This window comes from Quercus robur, chromosome 6, assembly GCF_932294415.1.
Source record: "Quercus robur chromosome 6, dhQueRobu3.1, whole genome shotgun sequence".
In the NCBI taxonomy this organism is placed as follows: domain Eukaryota; kingdom Viridiplantae; phylum Streptophyta; class Magnoliopsida; order Fagales; family Fagaceae; genus Quercus; species Quercus robur.
Genome location: NC_065539.1, coordinates 34446517 through 34466425, shown reverse-complemented (window position 1 = coordinate 34466425; position 19909 = coordinate 34446517). Strand labels below are relative to the sequence as shown.

The 19909-nt window shown below is 37.4% G+C and overlaps 2 protein-coding genes and 1 pseudogene across 2 annotated transcripts in view; 1 reads left to right on the top strand and 2 right to left on the bottom strand.

Moving 5' to 3' along the window:
• Positions 1-5254: 5254 nt before the first annotated feature.
• On the bottom strand, positions 5255-6486 carry LOC126690129 (uncharacterized). Its single transcript, XM_050385262.1, has 2 exons — positions 6403-6486; positions 5255-6127 (listed from the first exon to the last, which is right to left on the bottom strand). Exons 1-2 carry the CDS (start codon positions 6484-6486, stop codon positions 5255-5257), a joined length of 957 nt encoding a protein of 318 aa, XP_050241219.1.
• A 2228-nt stretch (positions 6487-8714) lies between these two features.
• Positions 8715-12090, top strand: LOC126689703 (metalloendoproteinase 2-MMP-like; annotated as a pseudogene).
• A 717-nt stretch (positions 12091-12807) lies between these two features.
• The window catches only part of LOC126688545 (uncharacterized), a 37960-nt gene continuing 30858 nt past the window's right edge, over positions 12808-19909 (bottom strand). Inside the window, exon 6 of the mRNA XM_050383272.1 lies at positions 12808-12961. Within this exon, the coding sequence (XP_050239229.1) occupies positions 12835-12961 (127 nt within the window). The 3' untranslated portion in view covers positions 12808-12834. The remainder of the gene's footprint in view (positions 12962-19909) is intronic.

Genomic DNA, 19909 nt, shown 5'->3' with positions numbered 1-19909 from the left:
TGAAATTGGATGTGATTGGTTGTCTCTAGAATTCTTTGTCTCAGAAGCGGCTTTGGATACTTTTATTTTAAAATTAAACGGCAATCCTTGAGCCATCTCAGTGTAATAATGCGTTTGGCCAGATAAGAAAGTAGCCATCTTTTATATTATATGCTCGAAATCATGACTTTCTATGTTGTTTTGCGTATCGATTCCCATGTTTGAAATGAATCAATGATGACTTCTTTACGTTTGCGTATCAGTTCCAATGGATTTTTTTACATCACAACAACGTGTGCATGACTTCAGCTTTTCACTTTCTAAGTTTTTCCAATCGAATCTTCCCAAACACATTCAGATACAATGGCAACGCAACTTTAAAGACTTCCCTCCATCACAGGCTCAAAACTAACAGATTATATATCATCATAAAACACACAAGAATGTTTAACTTCCTCACTACGCTTATCACATCATATATTCAATCAGATTTAAACTGAAATAAAAGTCTCAAACGTCACTGCTTGTCTTATTGCATATGTTCCATGTCTTATTCAACATATCTGAAACACCTTTCATTTACTTATAAAAAAACGAAAAGAAAAAGAAACAGCTTTCATTTATCTTGTGGGCCAACTATTGACGATGGATGTGAAAGTTTGGGAAAAATATAACTCAGCATTGGGACAGTTCAGAAGATTTTTATTTTTTATTTTATAAATTTTCTTATTTATGCAACAGAGAGGATAATGTCAAAAAAAAAAAAAAAAACAAAAAATTTTAACTTCAAGTCTCAGTTTTAGTTGATTTTTTAATGTGTATAAGTGTGTAATAGCTTTTATCCTTAGACCGTTACTGAAAACCATGGAATGTATGGGACCAAGGTCAGTCCAAGAGGATTTTGCATTCCACTTTTGCATTCCAGTTGAAAGGTATACGTTAAGGGATTCAGATCACTCGATGCAATTGTAATCCGTGGCTAAGATTGAAAGTTGAAAAAACAACTTTCAATCTCAACCATTAAATAAAATATATTAAAGGAAAGTTAAAAAGTTAAAAATGTAAAAAAATTTCTGAGAAAAAGTGGGTGAATTGCATCAGATGCAATACCCACTTGATCTCAATCCTACATTAAGACCCAGTAGTAGAGAACTGGTCTCCTTCTAGTATTCTAAGGCTAATTAACTTGGATTCAGGTCCTCTAGATTTCCTAGGGTATTTCACCAATAGATTTTTTTTTTAAATCCTAACCACTCTTTTATGATTTAAGGGTCTAGATTCTGCCATGTTAACATTCTTCTAACAATACTTTTAAAATAATAAAATAGTGTTGCAAACAAAACAATTAAGAGTATTGTTAGTGGAATGTTAACATGGCAGAATCTAGATCCTTAAATCATAAAAGAGTGATTAGGATTTAAAGAAATCTACTGGTGGAGTACCTTAGGAAATCTAGAGGATTTGAATCCCATTAACTTATACTAGCGTGAAGAATGGGTCTATAAGTTAATGTTGATTTGGAATTGGTCTATGGTCTTACTTCTAGTAAGTCTTTCAATCTTAAATGTTCATAGAGAAAAAGTCATGTACCTTATTTACCAAAAAAGAAAAATTCATGTACATACGACCATGGTTGTCAAAATCCCGATCTGAATCTTACAATCCTACAATTTTACGATCCCACCTACCCAAAACGATCTGGATCTTTCAAGGATTTTTGCGATCATTCAGGATCGTATGATTTTGATGATCACAAACGATCTTTGTTTCTTGTAATCTTCTTTAACTTGATGGAAGGCTGTTGGACCTAAATGAAAAATAACGTCTTAATAGACCAAGTTTTACTATTCTAAGGTAGAGAGATAGAATGTCAGTTGAACCTAAATGAAAAATAACATCCAGAGAGTGTCACGTTTTGAGATTTTTGGTCTCTTTAAATGATGCTTACAAATAGATGTAATAATGTATGGTAATTACATCAAATGGGTGCACATTTTTTGTTTCTTATGAATGTTTAATTTATGTGATTATTTAACATACCAATTTTTTTCCTCTTAAATAATGTAGGATCTTACGATTCACGATTCGATCCTATGATTCACGATCCCACCTACCTCCCACGATCTTACGATCTTATGTAGGATCCCGATTTTGACAACCTTACATACGACCGACTTGGCAAAAGAATTTTCATTCTGCTTTTACTTGATCATATGCTACATTATAGGCTCCACCCCATAATCTATAAATAGTGACCAAACTATAATGCTTATGCAGCATTATTAAGTTCTAGAGTATAACTTCAAACTTTCTCTCCCTTGAAAGCTCCGAGTCCGGATGGCATGCCTCTTATTTTCTATCAACATTATTGGGACTCCATTGGTGATGATGTGTCTTGTGTAGTGCTCTCATGTTTGAATTCAGGTACTATCCCCGCCAGTTTAAACCAACTTTTATCACCCTTATTCCAAAATTAAAAAGCCCGGAAAGGGTTTTTGAATTTAGACCCATTGCCCAGTGTAACATTCTTTATAAGTTAATATCTAAAGTGTTAGCTAATCGTATGCAAATTATTTTGCTTATGTTGTATCATAATCCCAGAGTGCTTTTCAATTTGACAAAGTTATCTCGGATAACATTTTGGTCGCTTTCGAAACACTTCACCACATGAAGACAAAAAAAAGGGGCAATGAGGGGTATATGGCAATGAAATTGGATATGAGAAAGACTTACAATAGAGTGGAATGAATTTTTCTTAAGAACTTAATGTTGAAGATGGGCTTTCATGTCAGATGGGCAGGGTTGGTGATGGAAACGGTCAAATCAGTCTCATACGCCATACTAATCAATGGGGTACCCCGAGGATGTATCAAACCTACGAGGGGGATTCGTCCTCTGTCTCCCTATCTATTTTTGCTGTGCTCGGAAGGTTTAAATGGTTTGATTAAAAAAGCTGTTGTAGTAGGTGATCTTAGGGGTTTCTCTTTATGTAGGAGGGTTCACGAATTTCTCATCTTTTTTTCGCCGATGATAGTTTGATATTTTGCCGAGCAAAGATGGGCGATGTGCAAGCAACCCAATTCGCATTATCTCAATATGAAAAAGCTTCCGGAAAAAAAAAAAAATAATGGTTCTAAGACTAATCTTTTCTTTGGGAAATCGGTCCTTGAAAGCACCAAAATTGAATTGAAAAACTTTCTAGGTGTTCTAGAAATTAAGGAGTACGAGAAATATCTAGGGCTTCCAGCGGTGGTGGGGAGAAAGAAGAAGGAGAGTTTAATTTAAATTAAAGAAAGGATTTGGGGTAAGCTCCAAGGTTGGAAGGAGAAACTATTGTCACAAGCCAGAAGAGAGGTTCTATTGAAAGCTATTGTTTAAGCCATTCCCACTTTCACTATGAGTTGTTTCAAACTTCTCATGAGTCTATGCCATGAGATTGAGGTTATGATAAAAAATTTCTTTTGGGGTCAACGTGGTGAAAGGAGGAAGATTCATTGGAAAAAGTGGGAGACTTTGTGTTTACCAAAGAATGAAGGGGGTATGGGTTTTAAAGAGCTAAGATAATTCAATGATGCCATGTTAGCAAAACAAGTATGGAGGTTGATCCATGACAAGGAATCTCTATTCTATTGGGTTTTCAAGGCAAAGTTCTTCCCGTTAGGTGATATTTTCTTGGCATAAGTCAAATCGTGGTCCTATGCCTGGCGGAGTATCCTCAGTGCTCGGAAATTAATTGCTGAAGGTGCTAGGTACAAAATTGGCAATGACCTGGCAACCCATATCTACCATGATTGCTGGTTGCTAGGTGAAGGTTCAGGCAATGTCATTTCACCTATCTCTGTGTTACCTACTGATGTAGAGGTGGCACATCTCATAGATGTTAACTCGGAGTGGTGGAATGTGTATTTATTGGAAAGGTGCTTTTTGCCTTTTGAAGCACAAAAAATAAAGTCTATCCCACTCTGTCTTACACCCCAAGAAGACACCTTAATATGGCCAAAGTCTAGGGATGGTCAGTACTCCGTTAAGGCAGGTTACCATCTCCTGTGTGATATGGAAACTAGTGGGTTAGCTTCGGTGTCAGATAATGAGGAGATCGAAAAATTCTAGGCAGGCCTATGGAGATTGAACGTGCCAAATAAAATAAAGACTTTTGTGTGGCGGGCTTGTACTGATTTGCTCCCTACATTGGAAAATTTGGCGAAGCGAAAGGTGGTGCTTTTAGACAACTGCTCAAGCTATAACAGGGAGCCCGAGACAGTTGTTCATGCCTTATGGGTAGGGACGGACTCAGGATTTTAAGTTGGGGGGGTGGGGTCGGAGATAAGCGAAAAAAAAAAATTTCAAATATGCATCCATATAGTATTAATAAACTATCAACCAAGACAAATACCCAAAAATCATTGTTTCTTAATATATTAATATACAATCATCTACTAACAAAAACAAAAGACACGAAACACTATTGTTTCTTTATACAATCATCTATGAAAAGGGATCTCGATGCTCTTTCAAATTTTCAAAATCATCTACAATTGAATCTAAACTAAATGTCAAAGTTATATCCTTTTCAATGTATAACATCAAAGAGTCCATCAAAAAATCATTTTCCATTTTGTTTCGAAGGTTAGTTTTGACAACTTTCATAGCTGAAAATGTTCGCTCTATAGTAGCAGTAAAAACTAGAAGAGTAAGCACAAGTCTCACTATTCTATAAACAAGTTTGTAGTGTTCTGAATTTCCAGTTCTCACTAACCATTGAGACAACTCAAATAAACTTTTCAATTTTTTGAACTTTGGATCCTAGACTACATTATGCTCAAAATGATAAAGCTCCTTCTCCAACACTTGTTTGTCATAATCTATGAAATCTTGTGGATAGAAATTCTTTACCAACAAACAAAGATCACTACTTCTGAAAGATTTTAATGCCTCTTGAGGTTCTAAAGCTGAGCTAAGCCTAAGTAACTCCATTGCATCTTCATTAAACCGATAATTTAGTTCTTGTAGTTGAGAATTTATTGTAGCATAAAAAAATATTTACTCGATAATGATGCTAAATTGTAACGTTATTTTGCTGATAACAAGCTCGACCTCGCCTTGCAACATAACAAGCATTCATATCTAGGACATCAATGCAATGCTTCTCACAAAATGATATCACAGTGGTGAGTAAGCCATCCCACCCATCATCTCTAAATTTTTGGATAAGTGTTTTAGTAGATGAAACTAAATGCATGGCATTTAAAATGTCTTGAGATTGGCTTTGCAAAGCTTAACAAAGTTTATCAGTGATCTCCATAGTTTCCTTCTCAAGATGCAAGATGAAGACAAATTCAAATGAAGTTAAACCCTCATAAGCTGATTCTACTTTTGCCCGATGTTCTCCATCAATTGCATCATCAATTATATTTTGTAAAACTTCAACAGTTGAAGTAAACATCCTTAATAAGCTAGAAACTAATCTAAAATGTGAACTCCAACGTGTTTCTACAGTTCGTTGTAAAGTGCCAATTTGATTAAGTCCACTTCTAGTCTTAAGCTCTTTAAGATCAATCAAACGTGCTATTTCATTAGCATTGGCAAATTTCAATTGCTCATTGCGCTTGCATGAAGCATTAACAATTTTGATCAGAAAAAGCAACATAAGAAAAAAATGACTAATGGGAACAACTTGTTTTGATGCTTTTACTAATGCCAATTGTAAACGATGTGCAAAACAATGGATGTAGTAAGCATATGGGCAATCATTCAAAATCAAAGCTTGTAATACATTCCACATACCTCGCATGTTGCTTGCTCCATCATATCCTTGCCCTTGAATATTTTGTATATCTAAGCAATATTGAGATAACAAAGAATATATCCCCTTCTTTAGAGTCAAAGCCGTAGTGTCAACAACATGAATAAGCCCAAAAAAACGTTCTTTCACAAAGCCTTCTGCATCAACATATCTAAAAACCACAGCCATTTGCTCTTTTATGGACTCATCACGAGCTTCATTAACCATTATGCAAAACTTTGCATCACCAATTTCTTCCTGAATAGCCTTTTTCACTTTGACTGAGAAAACATGTAGAATTTCCTTTTGAATTCTAGGTGATGTGTAGGTTGCATTTTTGGGAGCTTTTTCTATTATTTCAGCAACCTTCTCATTCCAAAAAGTCACAATACCCAATGATTCAAAAAAATTCCCACGATTTAATGAACTAAAACTTTCATCTCGACCTCTAAAAGCTATAGCTTGAAAGGCAAGATATCGGACAATAAAAACTATGGCCTTCAGTTGCAATCGATTATTTGCAATTTGTTCAGTAGTGAAATGATCAACTACCCTTTGTAAATGCTACCATTGGTTCATCAAATCCTTACACATTTGCTTGACAACTCTATGAGCTGAGTTAGGATCTTTTCTTATATGACCTTGAAAATAACAATCTTTGCCCCCAACCTTTCTCCAATTTCTAAATCCACCAACAATGAATGTATTTTGTCCCACAACCCCATTTGAATTATGAAAGATAAAGCATGATAGACAATAAGTTGCATCTTTCGTAAGAGAATATTCAAGCCATGTTGAATTATTTCCAAACCAAGAAACTTGAAAGCTACGATTGTGCTTTCCACTTTTTTTGAATGTCTTTAGAGGAGGTTGGTGCGGACCTTTTATAATGTAAGCCCGTCGAATTTCATCACGTTGATTAACATGATATTCCAATATTTGTTTGCGTGTTCCGGGATTATAATCCAAAGAATCAAGGTCAATTCTTTGAAATTGTGTTTGAGAGATTGGAACATTGAAATTTCCAGAATTGGAACATCCACATTTTCTAGAATTGGAATAGCAACATTAGTTATTGGCAATTCCACGTTGACTTCGGAAGAATTTGAAGTTGAACCTTTTCTTTTGAAAAAATCAAGCATTGTAGTTGATTTTTTCATGATCTACAAATAAAATAAAAATCATATAAGAATCACCGTTATTTTCTTAAATTTGTGTGACAATTTTCTATATTATATGATTTGTTTTTTTCTTTTTGTTTGGCCTGCCTTTATTTATGTCTTTGTGTCTTTGTGTTGTCTCCATCTTTCTAATTTTGACCCACTAACCCAATGAATCCCACTACCGACACTACTAACAAAAACTTTTCTTAACTTTACCTTTTTTTTTTTTTTTTTTTTTTTTTTTTTTTTTTTTGTCACTTGTCCGTTGCCTAACTCCACTTGTCCCTATTATGCCCAACTACCAGTCAACAAAGAAAAAACTATCTCTACAAACTCTACTCTCTCTCTCTCTCTCTATCTCTCTTATCTATATAATGCAAGAGAGAGAGTCACAAACACAGAGTGACAGAGTCACAAAGCCAAAAAGCCCAAAAAAAGAAAAAAAAAAAACACCACAGGCAGCACAGATTCAATTCACAATCACCAACATTAGTTCAGTTCATCACTCATCAGTAAAAACACAAACATGAAACACCACAAGTCCACAAGGCACAAGCACAGTTTTTGTGAATCTCAGATTCTCTAATCACAAACGTTTTATTAGGTTTTGAAGGAAAAGATAAGAGTAAATACCTGTGATGGGTCTCTGTGGGCAGTAGCGGCGGCAAGTGGGTCTTGCGTGGGTCTCGCTAGCGTAGGTACTGGACTGGGTAGCAAGATCAAGATGGGTCTCCGGTCTCGCAAGTGTCACGGCATCATGGCGACACGACTCTCTATCTCTTTGTCTCTCTTCGTCACGGCGACACCGACACGAGTCTCTGATCAAGATGGGTCTCTAAGTACTTTCTATCTCTCTGTCTCGCCTCTCACTTTCCCTTTTTTTTTTTTTTTTTTTTTTTGTTCTAGAAAATTTTACTTGCTAATTTTTTTTTTTTTGGGCCCAGGAGGGGCCCGGGCCCCCTTAGCCCTTTACCTGGGTCCGTCCCTGCTTATGGCATTGTGATAATTTGAAGGCTGCCTAGGATACTAACTTTGATGAGTTGCGTAATGTGACAAATCATTTTTTCTCTTTTAGTGATGCAGAATCCTCGAGGAGCTGAAGGGTTTATCATGATTTGTTGGTTTATATGGAATCGATGCAACAAAATTAGAATAAAGGAGATAGTGGCACCCTTGGAGAAGACCTCGGACCTAGCCCAATAGTACCTTATGGAGTTCCATCAGCTACGCAACAAACTTGTCAGCAAGAAGCTGCCAAAAAAAGTCATTTGGAAGTCACCAGATGCAGGCCTGTTAAAAACCAATTTTGATGGTGTTGGTATTTGAAGATTTGGGAGTAGCAGGTATTGGTGTCGTGGTTCGAAATTCATCCGGTAAAGTTTTGGCGACTCTATCCGAGATCATTCCTCTGCCCTCATCTATAGTTGCTTTGGAAACTATCGTAGCTCGAACGACAGCCCTTTTTCTTCATGAACTTGGTAAGGAGATTCAGAAGCATCAATTATTGCAATTAAAAATCTGTGCTTTCATCATCCTTTGGTGGGTCATTTAATTAAAGACATCATGTCTTCAGTTAGCTCTTTTTAGTATTTCTCTTTCTCTCATACACGTCGGCAAGGCAATGCTCTAGCCCGGAGAGCGATTTTTTTTTTTTTTTTTTTAGTTTGGATGGAGTTTGTTCCTTTCGATATTCATAAAGTTTATGTTTCAGATTCTTCAGCAATAAAATAATTCGGTTTGTTTTCAAGTCTGTTTCTTAAAAAAAAAAAAAAAAAAAAACTTTCTCAGTTATGGCTTATAAAGCTTTTTCACTATTTTCATTCAATCTTCTTCTTCTCCTCCTCCTTCCTCTCTATTCTCACGCAACTTCACAAAACCCCCATGACAAGAAATTGTCATCCGTTGTGTATCTCAAACATCTTAAAGGATCTCACAAGGGTGACAAAGTCAAAGGCATCCATAACCTCAAAGCCTACCTTGAAAATTTTGGTTATTTGAGCTATAACCATTCCAAAAATCAAACTCATACCTATGATGATGATTTTGATGAACTCTTGGAATTTGCCATTAAAACTTACCAACTAAATCACCATCTCAACACCATTGGGACTATGGATGCAAGTACAGTATCAACAATGATGATGCCTCGTTGTGGGGTGGCAGATATTACCAATGGTACGAATTGGATGAGCTCACGCAAGAAGAAACATCACCACCGCCATGGATCTTTTCATACCCACTACTTTTTCAGCAATGGTAATCTCAAGTGGACTACGAACCACCTCAGCTATGGATTTCTCCCAGGAACCTAATGCCACATTGTGATTGTTGAGGGCCATTTGTGAGAAAGAAAGCCCAATAACAAGGGCAACAAAGAATTAACAAAGTAGACAGCAAAACCATTAGGCCCAAGCGGCAGGAATAATGGATCACATGCCCAAGAAATAAACAAATGGGTCTTGAAGAGGCAAGTGGGCTCAAAGAAACCCGGAAAGAAAGAAATAGCATCCCATGAACAGTGTATGAGGTAGAAAAGCAAGAAAGGGCCACCGCAGGCTTAAGGTAATGCAAACTAAGAAAGTAAGGGGTTTATGGCAGGTCCATAAACCCCAAGGATGAGAATAAAGTTATTGGACCAGGGAAGCCCAATGAAGTTAGTAAAAAGCCCATGGGAGTGTGGAATTAGCAAAAGGGCCGAGGAAGCCCAAAGAAAGCAAATGGGCCAAGGATGCCCAAAGGAAAGCCCAAAGGGACATAGGAGCCCATAAGTAAAAGCAAAACGGTGGCCATGCCAAGCCACTGAGAGAAGGAATAAACGGCTGGCCCAAAAGAGGCCCAGCTGGATTAAATTATTACAGTAGGAATAACAGAATGACACCGCAAGAAATAAGGGAAACCAAGGAATGGGCTAGAAGAAGCGTAAGGCCCATCATCAGATAAAGCCCAGCTCTTGAATGGAGCGGGAAAACAAAGAACAGTCCACATAAGAGGTCAAAAAACACGGATGGCGAGCCTCTAGACCACAGCAGACGAATGGGCAGCAGGCAAGTTTTGGACACATATGGAATGAAGGCACGCGCAAGGCCCAAGCACCACCAGCCTGTACCCAACCAATACAGAGCATGATGAGGTCGGGGGTTCAGAGGAGCAGAAGGCATGGTTTGGTGGTGGGGAGAGGGGAAAAATCTATTTTTATGGTTTCGACTCAAGCTCTTTCGGGGAGGTGTCTTGCTGGGATGGCTTACTACCCAAAAGAGGCAAGCTGAGTTGGAACCATTAGATGCATGCCATGAGGGATAAGGAGAGAGAAATAACCCAAACCGTGGCAGGAAGGGTGCCACGGCAGACTAGCAAACAAAATACTCTTCCTTGTTTGGCGATGGGAGGGCGACACACAGACGGAACATTGATGGTCGGCTAGTACACCCAGACCAGACAAAGGGAATTAAGGGTTAAAATAGTAAAATCGGGTCACGGCAAGCACTATAAAAAGAGGATCTTGCCGTGAACAGAAGGGGAGAGGAACAACGGAACCTAGAGAAGGAAATAGAAAACTTAAAAGAAATAGCAAAGAAAGCAAAGTGAGAAGAAAGAAAAAGAACCAGTGAGAATTAGAAAGGTGGGCATGCACCAGTAGATTAATCCCTTCTCTCTCTCTCATGAAATCCGGCCCTCTGTAAGAAAAAACTCGAAAACACCTACGCAGAAAACCACTCAGGCCCGTTTCCCTCAGGGTTGTTAACCTCTACAGTAGGACTCTTTCTTGAGAGATTGACGGCTTTGAGGAGGGACGTTCTTCCCTTTGTAGCTCTGCTCCCGCGGATTGAATTTCCGGCCGATTTCCTCTAGTATTCCGATCAACCCATGATTAAAAACATTTGATGTTCTCTGTTATTCTTTCTTTCTCTTCTGTAAAAAAGAAAACAAATAGTATTGTTATTATAATTGATGTTAAGGGCTATTTGGTCAATTTCCCATTTAAGTGGCTAGATATTTTCTGTTTATTCTATTATTATTATGTCTGCCTGCCACAATTTGTCTGAAACAGTTCTGCCTGTCGTGAACACGTTCCTGGCAGACTTGGCCTAGTTTGCGCACAAGCCGGACCACCTTAAGTTGAAGCTGGACCGGTCCCGACTCTCTTATCCAGAAAACTTGGGTTTAGTGTAGCAGGAGGCAGCCCAATACCACTAGCACAACCCACCCCTTTACAGTGATCTAGTACCATATTGATTAATATAATATATAGGGACACCACTTAATCCAAAAAATTAAGCATGTGAGTTTTGGATTAACTATGTTATTATTTATTAACTACTCACTCTTCTTGTTATATTAATCCATATTCCTTCTCAAAAAAAAAAAAAAAATCCATATTGATTAATATAATATATAGGGACACCATTTAATTCAAAAAATTAAGCATGTGAGTTTTGGATTAACTATGTTATTATTTATTATCTACTCACTCTTCTTGTTACTATTTAATGTGAGACTTTACTCACATGTGTATACCAACAATCGCCCCTTACACGTGAGTCATTGTCTCTCCATAGGTTACAAACAAGTCTTACTAACTCTCATTTGCCTATGAGTTTTATCTATAGGAACCTAATGCCACACTGTGATCTAGTACCATTAACAATACTCATTTATTGGGCCTTTTTCCAAGGCTTTATGGGTTGCCTTGTGCAAGGATTAATACATAATCAGCTATGGATTTCTCAGTGTGGCACCCCAGCTGAAGCCATGAACCCTATTGCAAATGCATTCCAAACATGGGCTAGCAACACACACTTCACTTTCTTGCAGGCACAGGACTACACAAACGCGAATTTCAAAGTTAGTGTCGAAAGGGGGGATCATGGAGATGGGAATCCTTTCGATGGACCTACTAATCCAGGTGTTGCTAATACTGTCGCCCATTCTTTATATCTAACGGATGGGAGATTCCACTAAGATGCAGATAATCGATGGAGTGTTGGAGCAGTTCCAGGTGCAATGGACAATGAGACAGTTGCCTTACATGAAATCGGGCACCTTCTTGGGCTAGGGCATAGCTCAGTTCAAGGGGCCATCATGTGGCCTTCAATAAATTCAGGAGTGACTGCTCATAGTTTGCATCAGGATGATATCGATGGCATTAAAGCCTTATATAATTCTTAAGCGTCCAAGGATTTGTAACTTGAAATTATTGAGGAGATAAAGCATCTGTCATGTACTATTAAATTAAGTGCAAATGCATGTCAATTATTTTGAAAATAAAACATTTGTCATGTATTATTAAATTAAGTGCAAATGCATGTCGCTAGGAGTTCTAGAGCATTTCCTAATTAATAAAAAGGGAGAAAGATTAGTGCAAGAAACATTAAAGCTTTTATTAACTCAGGAGAAAGTGAGACTCGATTTTATCCGCAACACTTATCACATCATATGTTCAATCAAATTTAAACTAAAATGAAGCCTCAAACTTCATTGCTTGTCTTATTGCATATGTTCCATGCTTTATTCAGCATATCTGAAACACCTTCCTTTCGTGTACTTATCAAAAAGGAAAACAAGAAAAAAAAGAAAGAAAAATAGAAACACCTTTCATTTCTTTATTTATTACCTTTTTTTGGGGTACATAATGCAACATACATATTACAATTTTGGTTGAAAATTATGTTTTATTTTACCTAAGTAAGCTTGGACCCCAACATTTTGGGGCTAGGGCTTTTGCTGTTATTGTATGCGTGGAGTGGACCCCAAGTTTCCAATATAGCCCTTTGACTACTATTGAACCATGGCTAAGTAAAACCCAACATTATTGGATAATTTTGTACCCTTCAGACAGACAGGGCCGCTGCTTTCAAGCTTTTGAACCTATTAAGCCTTAATTCTGACAACTGGTCTATATCTGCAAAACAGTTAAGCAATTGCAGCATTCATAACTTGTTCATGGAGAAGAGGTATCTGCATGCAGTCTTGCATTGAGTTACCTTCTTCCTCATCTTCCGTCTCCCACAGGAAACTAGCATATGCTGCAAGAACATGACTGAAAAAAAAGACCAAAACACGTAATGTCATATATATACCTTATATTTTTAATATTTTATTTGATACAACAAGTAGGGAAGGGGAGATTCAAACCTTGGTTCTCCTTTGAAGGAGAGCAAATAATACAATTGAGTTAAAATGCTCATGGCATATGTACCTTGTTGAGAACTTCCTTTTGCTTTTGGAGTTAAAATAAGAACTTATAAATTTCGTACTCTATGCTGACTTTTATCATGAAATGGAAGCCTATCCATGAAAATAGGATTAGCGCAAGGGAAGTGAGTTTGCCACAACTATTGGTAACCGTCCAAATTTTATTTTGATGTTATAATATGGGCTTTATACATACCTGCCACAACCAATTCTCAAGGTGTCATAGTAACTTGGATGGATATCTTGTAACGAAAATAGCAGCTCCTGCCATCAATCCTCTAGGTCGCAAATTACTTGATTCTCTCTTGAGTTACTTGTGTTAGTGCAGGACTTTGATCTAAAATTTGAGATGATAAGTGCAATCTGAAATAGGATTTGTAAGGTGGTTGTTAATGGAGCTTTTAAATATTTTTGAACCCTGCTTTACCTAACGTTTCATTTTCTTCTCAGTATTTGTCTTGTGGACTAAACATTGGTGAAGGATCGATGTGAAATCCTGTGAAAAGTATAATCCAAAAACCTCAGGAGCAAACTTGTCTGGATTTATTCTATACATGTTACATTTCATTCTGCTGGAGTTACATGTAAGTCACAAACACACACACACACACACAAAAATCCCATATCGTATCACTCTAAATGAATTTTCCAGTTTACCAATGATATCAACTAATGATATCAACTAACATATTTGAACCAATTAAATGAATTTAACTACACGTTGAAGAAAAATTTTCAGCCATGGGCATAATAGATACTCATTTTGCTCTAAAATGAGTAGAATCAGATATGTTCTTTATGCCAATATGTATTTACAAACATTACAAATCTGTCTATTCGCATAGTGTTTTAGAATTATGCATAGCTTATGGGAGGGGTGTAAGCCAGGGTCCTGTGTAGGCAAATTCGCTAAAACCTAAAAGGCTCATTATTAGACCCCATCCACGCCCGAAAAGGAAAAAGGAAACATACACAAGCATGCATACACACACATAGTGACATAGAGACAGTGATAAGGCAATTGTGTCCGTCTGTTACGACACAGAATATATTTTAATCTGCAGTACGAGCTAAAGAACTTTTAATTGACATTAATGTTTTTAACCATAAGAACATAATGAAGAGGCTATTGGAGCAATGGTTTTACAGTTTAGTACGTGGGGTGCAATCAGATTATTCTGAAATCTAAGCAAACTCCAGAGAAAAAGCACATGCTTATCGACTCTATCGTATTACTAAAAGCCTGTGAAGAGGAGAGGGAAGAAACTGTTCACGCAATTTGTGGCTGTCAATGGGTTAAGGAAATCTGGCGGGAAGAATATGGCTTCTGCGGACCACACATCAGTGATCGTTTTGCAAGCTTTAAAGACCTATTTTTCTATATATGGTTTAAGCGTAATGCAGTCAGTTTGAAGCAAGCCTCGCTCCCTTTCTCCCAGATTTACTCTGATTCGTTAGCAAGACGGCATGAATTTCATTTGGCTGCTGAGTTCATGGTTCAACCAGCTGTTATCTCTCGCCCCAGCCACCTTTTTATAAAGTGAACTTTGATGGTGCCCTGTTCTAGGATTGTTCCAAGGCAGGGATTGGGGTTGTCATTAGAGATTCACAAGGCTTGGTTATTGGTGCTTTGTCCGAGAAAATTCCTCTACCTCCCTCAGTGGATGATGTTGAAGCTCTTGCTTGTCGGAGAGCTATTACGTTTGCCATTGAACTAGAACTGTAGGAGGTAGTCGTTGAAGGTGATTCTGAGGTCTTGATCAAGACAAGAAGCTTAATTCGGATGGCATCTGTTTTTCACACTTTGGCCATCTGGTGGATGACTCCCGCGCTGCTTCCTCGAAGTTTCGAAATTGTCGAGACTGTAATAGAGTTGCTGTTAAGTTAGCTAAAAACTCTAAATTTTTGTTCGCTCCTCTGGTTTGTATTGAGGACATCCCTGAGAATGTCTCTCCTTTTGCTACTCATGACAGACTTCATCTGTTGAGTTAATATATATATATATATATACATATATTTTTTTTTGTTGAGAAAAATTAATATATTTGGTTTGATCGGTTTTCTAAAAAAAAAAAAGAAAAAAAAAAGTATTACCAAAAGCATGAAATCAGTGCTTACTCTTAATTTAGCATTAATTTGGCAAAAACATTATTTTGGTCATTACATTTAAGGGTCGCAATCAATTTAATCCTTATATTTTGACAGCAGTTAATTTAGTTCATGTTATTTCTAAGTTGCAATCAATTTGGTTCCTACATTTAACTCACTAACAAAAAATACTTATGTGACTAACGGTATGCATTATTGGCACATTAGAAACTTATGTGTCATATAGAATGGTTTTTAAAAATGCCATCTCAGCAATTTAATAAAAAAAAAATTCACGTCAAAAAGAAAAAAACAATAAAATCAAAATTTAAGCTAAACTAAACTAAATCCAAAGCGTAAAATAGCAGTGGAAAGTACAAACAACTCGCCACTGTAAAATTTGACTTTCACTTTTAAAATCAAAATTAGCTACGCAATCCAATAATCCGGTTATCTTGTGGACTAACTATTGATAATGAATGTGAAATTTTGTGAAAAATATAATCCAGCATTGGGACAGTCCAAAGGATTTTGTGGTTTTCTCTTTTAGGCAATGGATAGGATAATGCCAAAATAACTACAAATATAAAGAGGCATATGAATTTTCTTTTGTAGCCTCATGATTTCTTTACTTAAGCAAATTTGTCCTCGCTTAATTACTGAAAGAGTAGAATTTATTACTCACATTTACACACACATGAAAAGGTAATTAAAACTGTGAATTAAAGTCACAATTTTTTCAAGTTAAAATTTCAATTGCCTTTTTATTTGTGTGTAGCGGCATGTGATTGATGTGAATAATGGACTTGGGTTAGGTTTAGTGCATCCAGTGTACTGGACTCGTTGAGATTGTGACATGTATCAACTTTTCACTCGTTAAGTTTATTATGCCTTCATCTTCCTTTGGGCCAAGCTTGGAATGTCCTGTGTTAGAATCAGCCAATTAAGTGCTTCTTTGTTCTTCTTGGATCTTGCTTTAGTAATAGGCCTAACTAGAACATGCAATAGATCCTTGAATGCTTGTTGATTCTCATCAATGATCATATAAATTTCTTTTATATAAATAAATAATCAATACTCTTTTTGTTATATAATAAATAATTAAATACAATGGCGAAGCCAGTAATTTTTTTTAGGGGGGACAAGGTAAATATAATAGAGTTCCTAAGTGAAAAAAAAATAATTCATAAATTAACTTTGACTCAAAAGTTGTGTCCTGCGCTCCTTCATGGCATTAAAATCATTTATAATTGATTCTAAACTTAATTGCTTAGCAATTGCTTTACAGGAACAATATTTATTTATTTAGGTTCAAATCTTTAAGCTATTCAAGGTGTTTTGGCACTTAAAGTTTCAACATTTTATACAAAGGATTGGGTATTAACCTCTAAGTTTGTAACACTTTTTATTTTAAAGATTGAAAATTTGAACATTGAATTTTATAATCTTCAATTTCTTGAATTGATAGAATAAACAAGTTTATAAAAATAATTTAATTTAATTGGTCAAGCCACTAATATCAATTAACCAAGCAATTGACAAAAATCACCATTATCAAATTATAATAAATTGCTATAATATTGACTAGAGAGTCTACTAATAGTTGCTTAGTTGGAAAGCACAAACTCGACAAAACAATAAAATAAATAAAACCTAGTCTAGTTTTATTTAGTGATAACTTTAATTTCACACAATTTATCAACTGCACTTGTACTCTACTTCAGTGAAACGTCAACACTACCTACTCTTCTATCCCAAAAACTGGAAAGTGTCTCAAACTTAAAAGTTGTAGAAGCTTAAAAAAAAAAAAAAAAAACAACAACAACAACAACTTAAAGTTGCAGAGCATAGAGAAAGAGAGAGAGATAGAGGCGTATGGCTCATCAGTCACCACACAAACTCAACTGGTTAGGAGACTTAGGACTTAAATGGTGTCAAAGACTCAAAGGGATCACTTATCAGAATTAGGGATGGCAATGGTGCGGGACGGGGCCGAAGGATGGGGTCTTCGTCTCCGCCCCACATGGTTTTGTCTTGCCCCATTCCCGCCCCGCCCCGCATGACGGGGAAAACTTTCTCACCCCATCCCCGCCCCTTGGGGCTTCGCGAAGGCTCGCCCGATCCCGTAAAACTCTACTTTTTGTTAATTTGCCCTATAACTAGAACAATTTTGTTAATGAAACCTATTTTATTAATAAAAATATACTTGAAATTATAACTAAATTTATCTCATCAAATCAAATCAATTTTTAGAAAAAATTGAATAATATATCTAAGTGTTTAACAAGACAACCTTAAAAAATAAAAAATCTCATAGTATAACACATAATAAAATATAGGTAGAGAACCACATCGGGTAAAATAAAATAAGCTAATATTGATATGTTTGTTTAAATAGTAGAGTATTAGATTATGAAAAATTTACAATTATAACCCTTATCAACATGGGGCAGGGTGGGGACGAGGAGGGGCGGGGCGGGACGGGTCTAAAAATTTTAAACCCATCCCTGCCCCGCCCCGTGGTGCGGGGCTAAAATCTTGCCTTATCCCTGCCCCAACACCTTTGCGGGGCGGGGAAAACCCGTGCGGGGCGGGGAAAAATTGTCATCCCTAATCAGAATCCCTCTTGAACCGTTGCATACGCAACGTATGGAATTTATTTATTTATTTATATATAATAAATTCATATTTTATTTTGGGAGGAAATGGTTGTGAATTGTGAATTTGATGTTGTGATTTGTGTGTCTTTATTTAGATTTTTGAATCATAATTTAATTTAGATGGGTATCCTAATTAAGAAGGGATTTGTTTTTTTTTTTTTTTTTTTTTTTTTTGTTATTGTAAATTTGTTAATGGGCCAAAGAATGGGTTGTGTTTTCTAGGATTGGAATGGGCATATATTTATTTTTGTCAAAGATCTTAGGGGTGCCGGTGATTAAATTATTTTCAATTTTTAAGATAATTTTTTCTTGAAGTACTAGTATTAAGGGATACAAAAATTTAATAAGGTAACAATGCCATGTGTCATATCCGAGGTCAAGAAGGCCAATGTAGTTTCGAGGAGCCCACACCCTCAGACAACGAGGCCAGGGAGGTGAGCCTTGGCCACGTTGATGGCACATTACTAGAGGAGGTCACACTGTAGAGGAAGAGCTTCAGAGAAGGGGTTAGTCCTGACGTCTCTGAAGGGATGGTAGTTGCCATCACATTTAATGCACCCCACCAAACCCCCTGGCCGCATTTATGTGGAGAAAACCCCTGAACAGTGCTGTCTTGGTTACCGCAACTTATAAAATATTTAGGAAGGCGTTTGATGGGACAAACACTCTAGTAGTGGCCTACATGATCAACAAATAGAAGGCCAAGATCAGTTGAAAGAGACTATATAATGAGAGAGATCAACCTGAAAGGGGGAGGGAGAATCCCAGAGAGAGAAATACTGTAGCAAATCGTTCTTGAGATCAATCTAATACGAGTATCTATCCTCGGATCTTGGCCGAGGACGAGTATTCTTCATTGTTCCTTGTCTTTTCCTTCTTCTTCAATTGTGCTAGGTTATTTGTTTCAAGTTCCCACCTTTACAAATTTATTATATTACGTCAACTCATTCTTGGCACTTACAATTGGCGTCGTTTGTGGGAAATTTCATTAAATCTACACACCCTCAAAGAGAATGCCAAAAGATGTCCAGTAAGGAAGGATTTGTGAGTTCCCATCTTGAGCGGCAGGACCAGTTTGTAAACCTAGAAAACCGCTAGGACTGTGAGGTAGCTAGGTTTGAGTCCAGGAGCTCGAGACTAACCCGTCCCAATCAACACAGCCACAGTCATTTGAGATTGCGAAGCCATCTCTCAAGTGAGACTGTTGGTCTAAGACGGGAGGTGGACCATCTATGCAGGAAAATAAGGCAGAACCAGAGGAACCGAGGGAGTAGGAGTCTCACTGTGAGCTCGGCCTCTAGTTCAGAGCTAGAATGGAGGCGGTGTAGGAGAAGTGGGACGCCTCCCAGCAAAACAGAAATTGATTCTTTCGAAGGTTTGCATAGAGAAAGGCAGCACTGTAGGCGACACAGACCTATCCCTCGGAGAAATAGGGATAGGGAAGCCATGAGCAAAGCTCTTTCCCAGATATCCAAGTCACCCTTCACGAGGCAGATCAAGAGGACCAAACTGCCCAAATGCTTTGCGTAACCCACCTTCATAGTTTACAACGGGAGGACCGACCCCATAGAACACGTTAGCCACTTCAATTAGAAGATGACCATATACACCAGAAACAAGGCTTTGGTGTACAAGGTGTTTCCCTCCAGCCTCGGCCCAGTGGCAATAAGATGGTTTGATGGACTACGTGAAAAGTCCATTAATTCCTACGAGGAGCTCACCAGAGCTTTTGGCGCCAGGTTCGTTATGTGCAATAGGGTGTCGAGGACATTGGACTTCCTGCTAGCACTGTCGATGAGAGGGGGAGAAACCTTGAAGACCTACTCGGATAGGTATTGGGAATTATACAACGAATTGGACGGGGACTTTGAGGACGTTGCGGTATGCACCTTCAAGAGTGGGCTACCCACCGAGTCCGACCTATGGAAGTCCCTCACCATGAAACCTGTTCGGACCATGAAACAGTTAATGGACCGGATAAACGAGCATAAGAGGGTAGAAGATGACCGAGCATAAATTAAGGGAAAGGCAAAGGGCTTCCATGA

What these genes read in the sequence shown, in the direction of transcription:
- LOC126690129 (XM_050385262.1), bottom strand. Translation starts at nt 6,486, where the DNA reads ATGGGGTTGTGGGACAAAATACATTCATTGTTGGTGGATTTAGAAATT. An exon ending in CAAAGATTGTTATTTTCAAG is followed by an intron (nt 6,128 to 6,402) that starts GTCATATAAGAA and finishes TGGAATGAGAAG; the next exon opens with GTTGCTGAAATAATAGAAAA.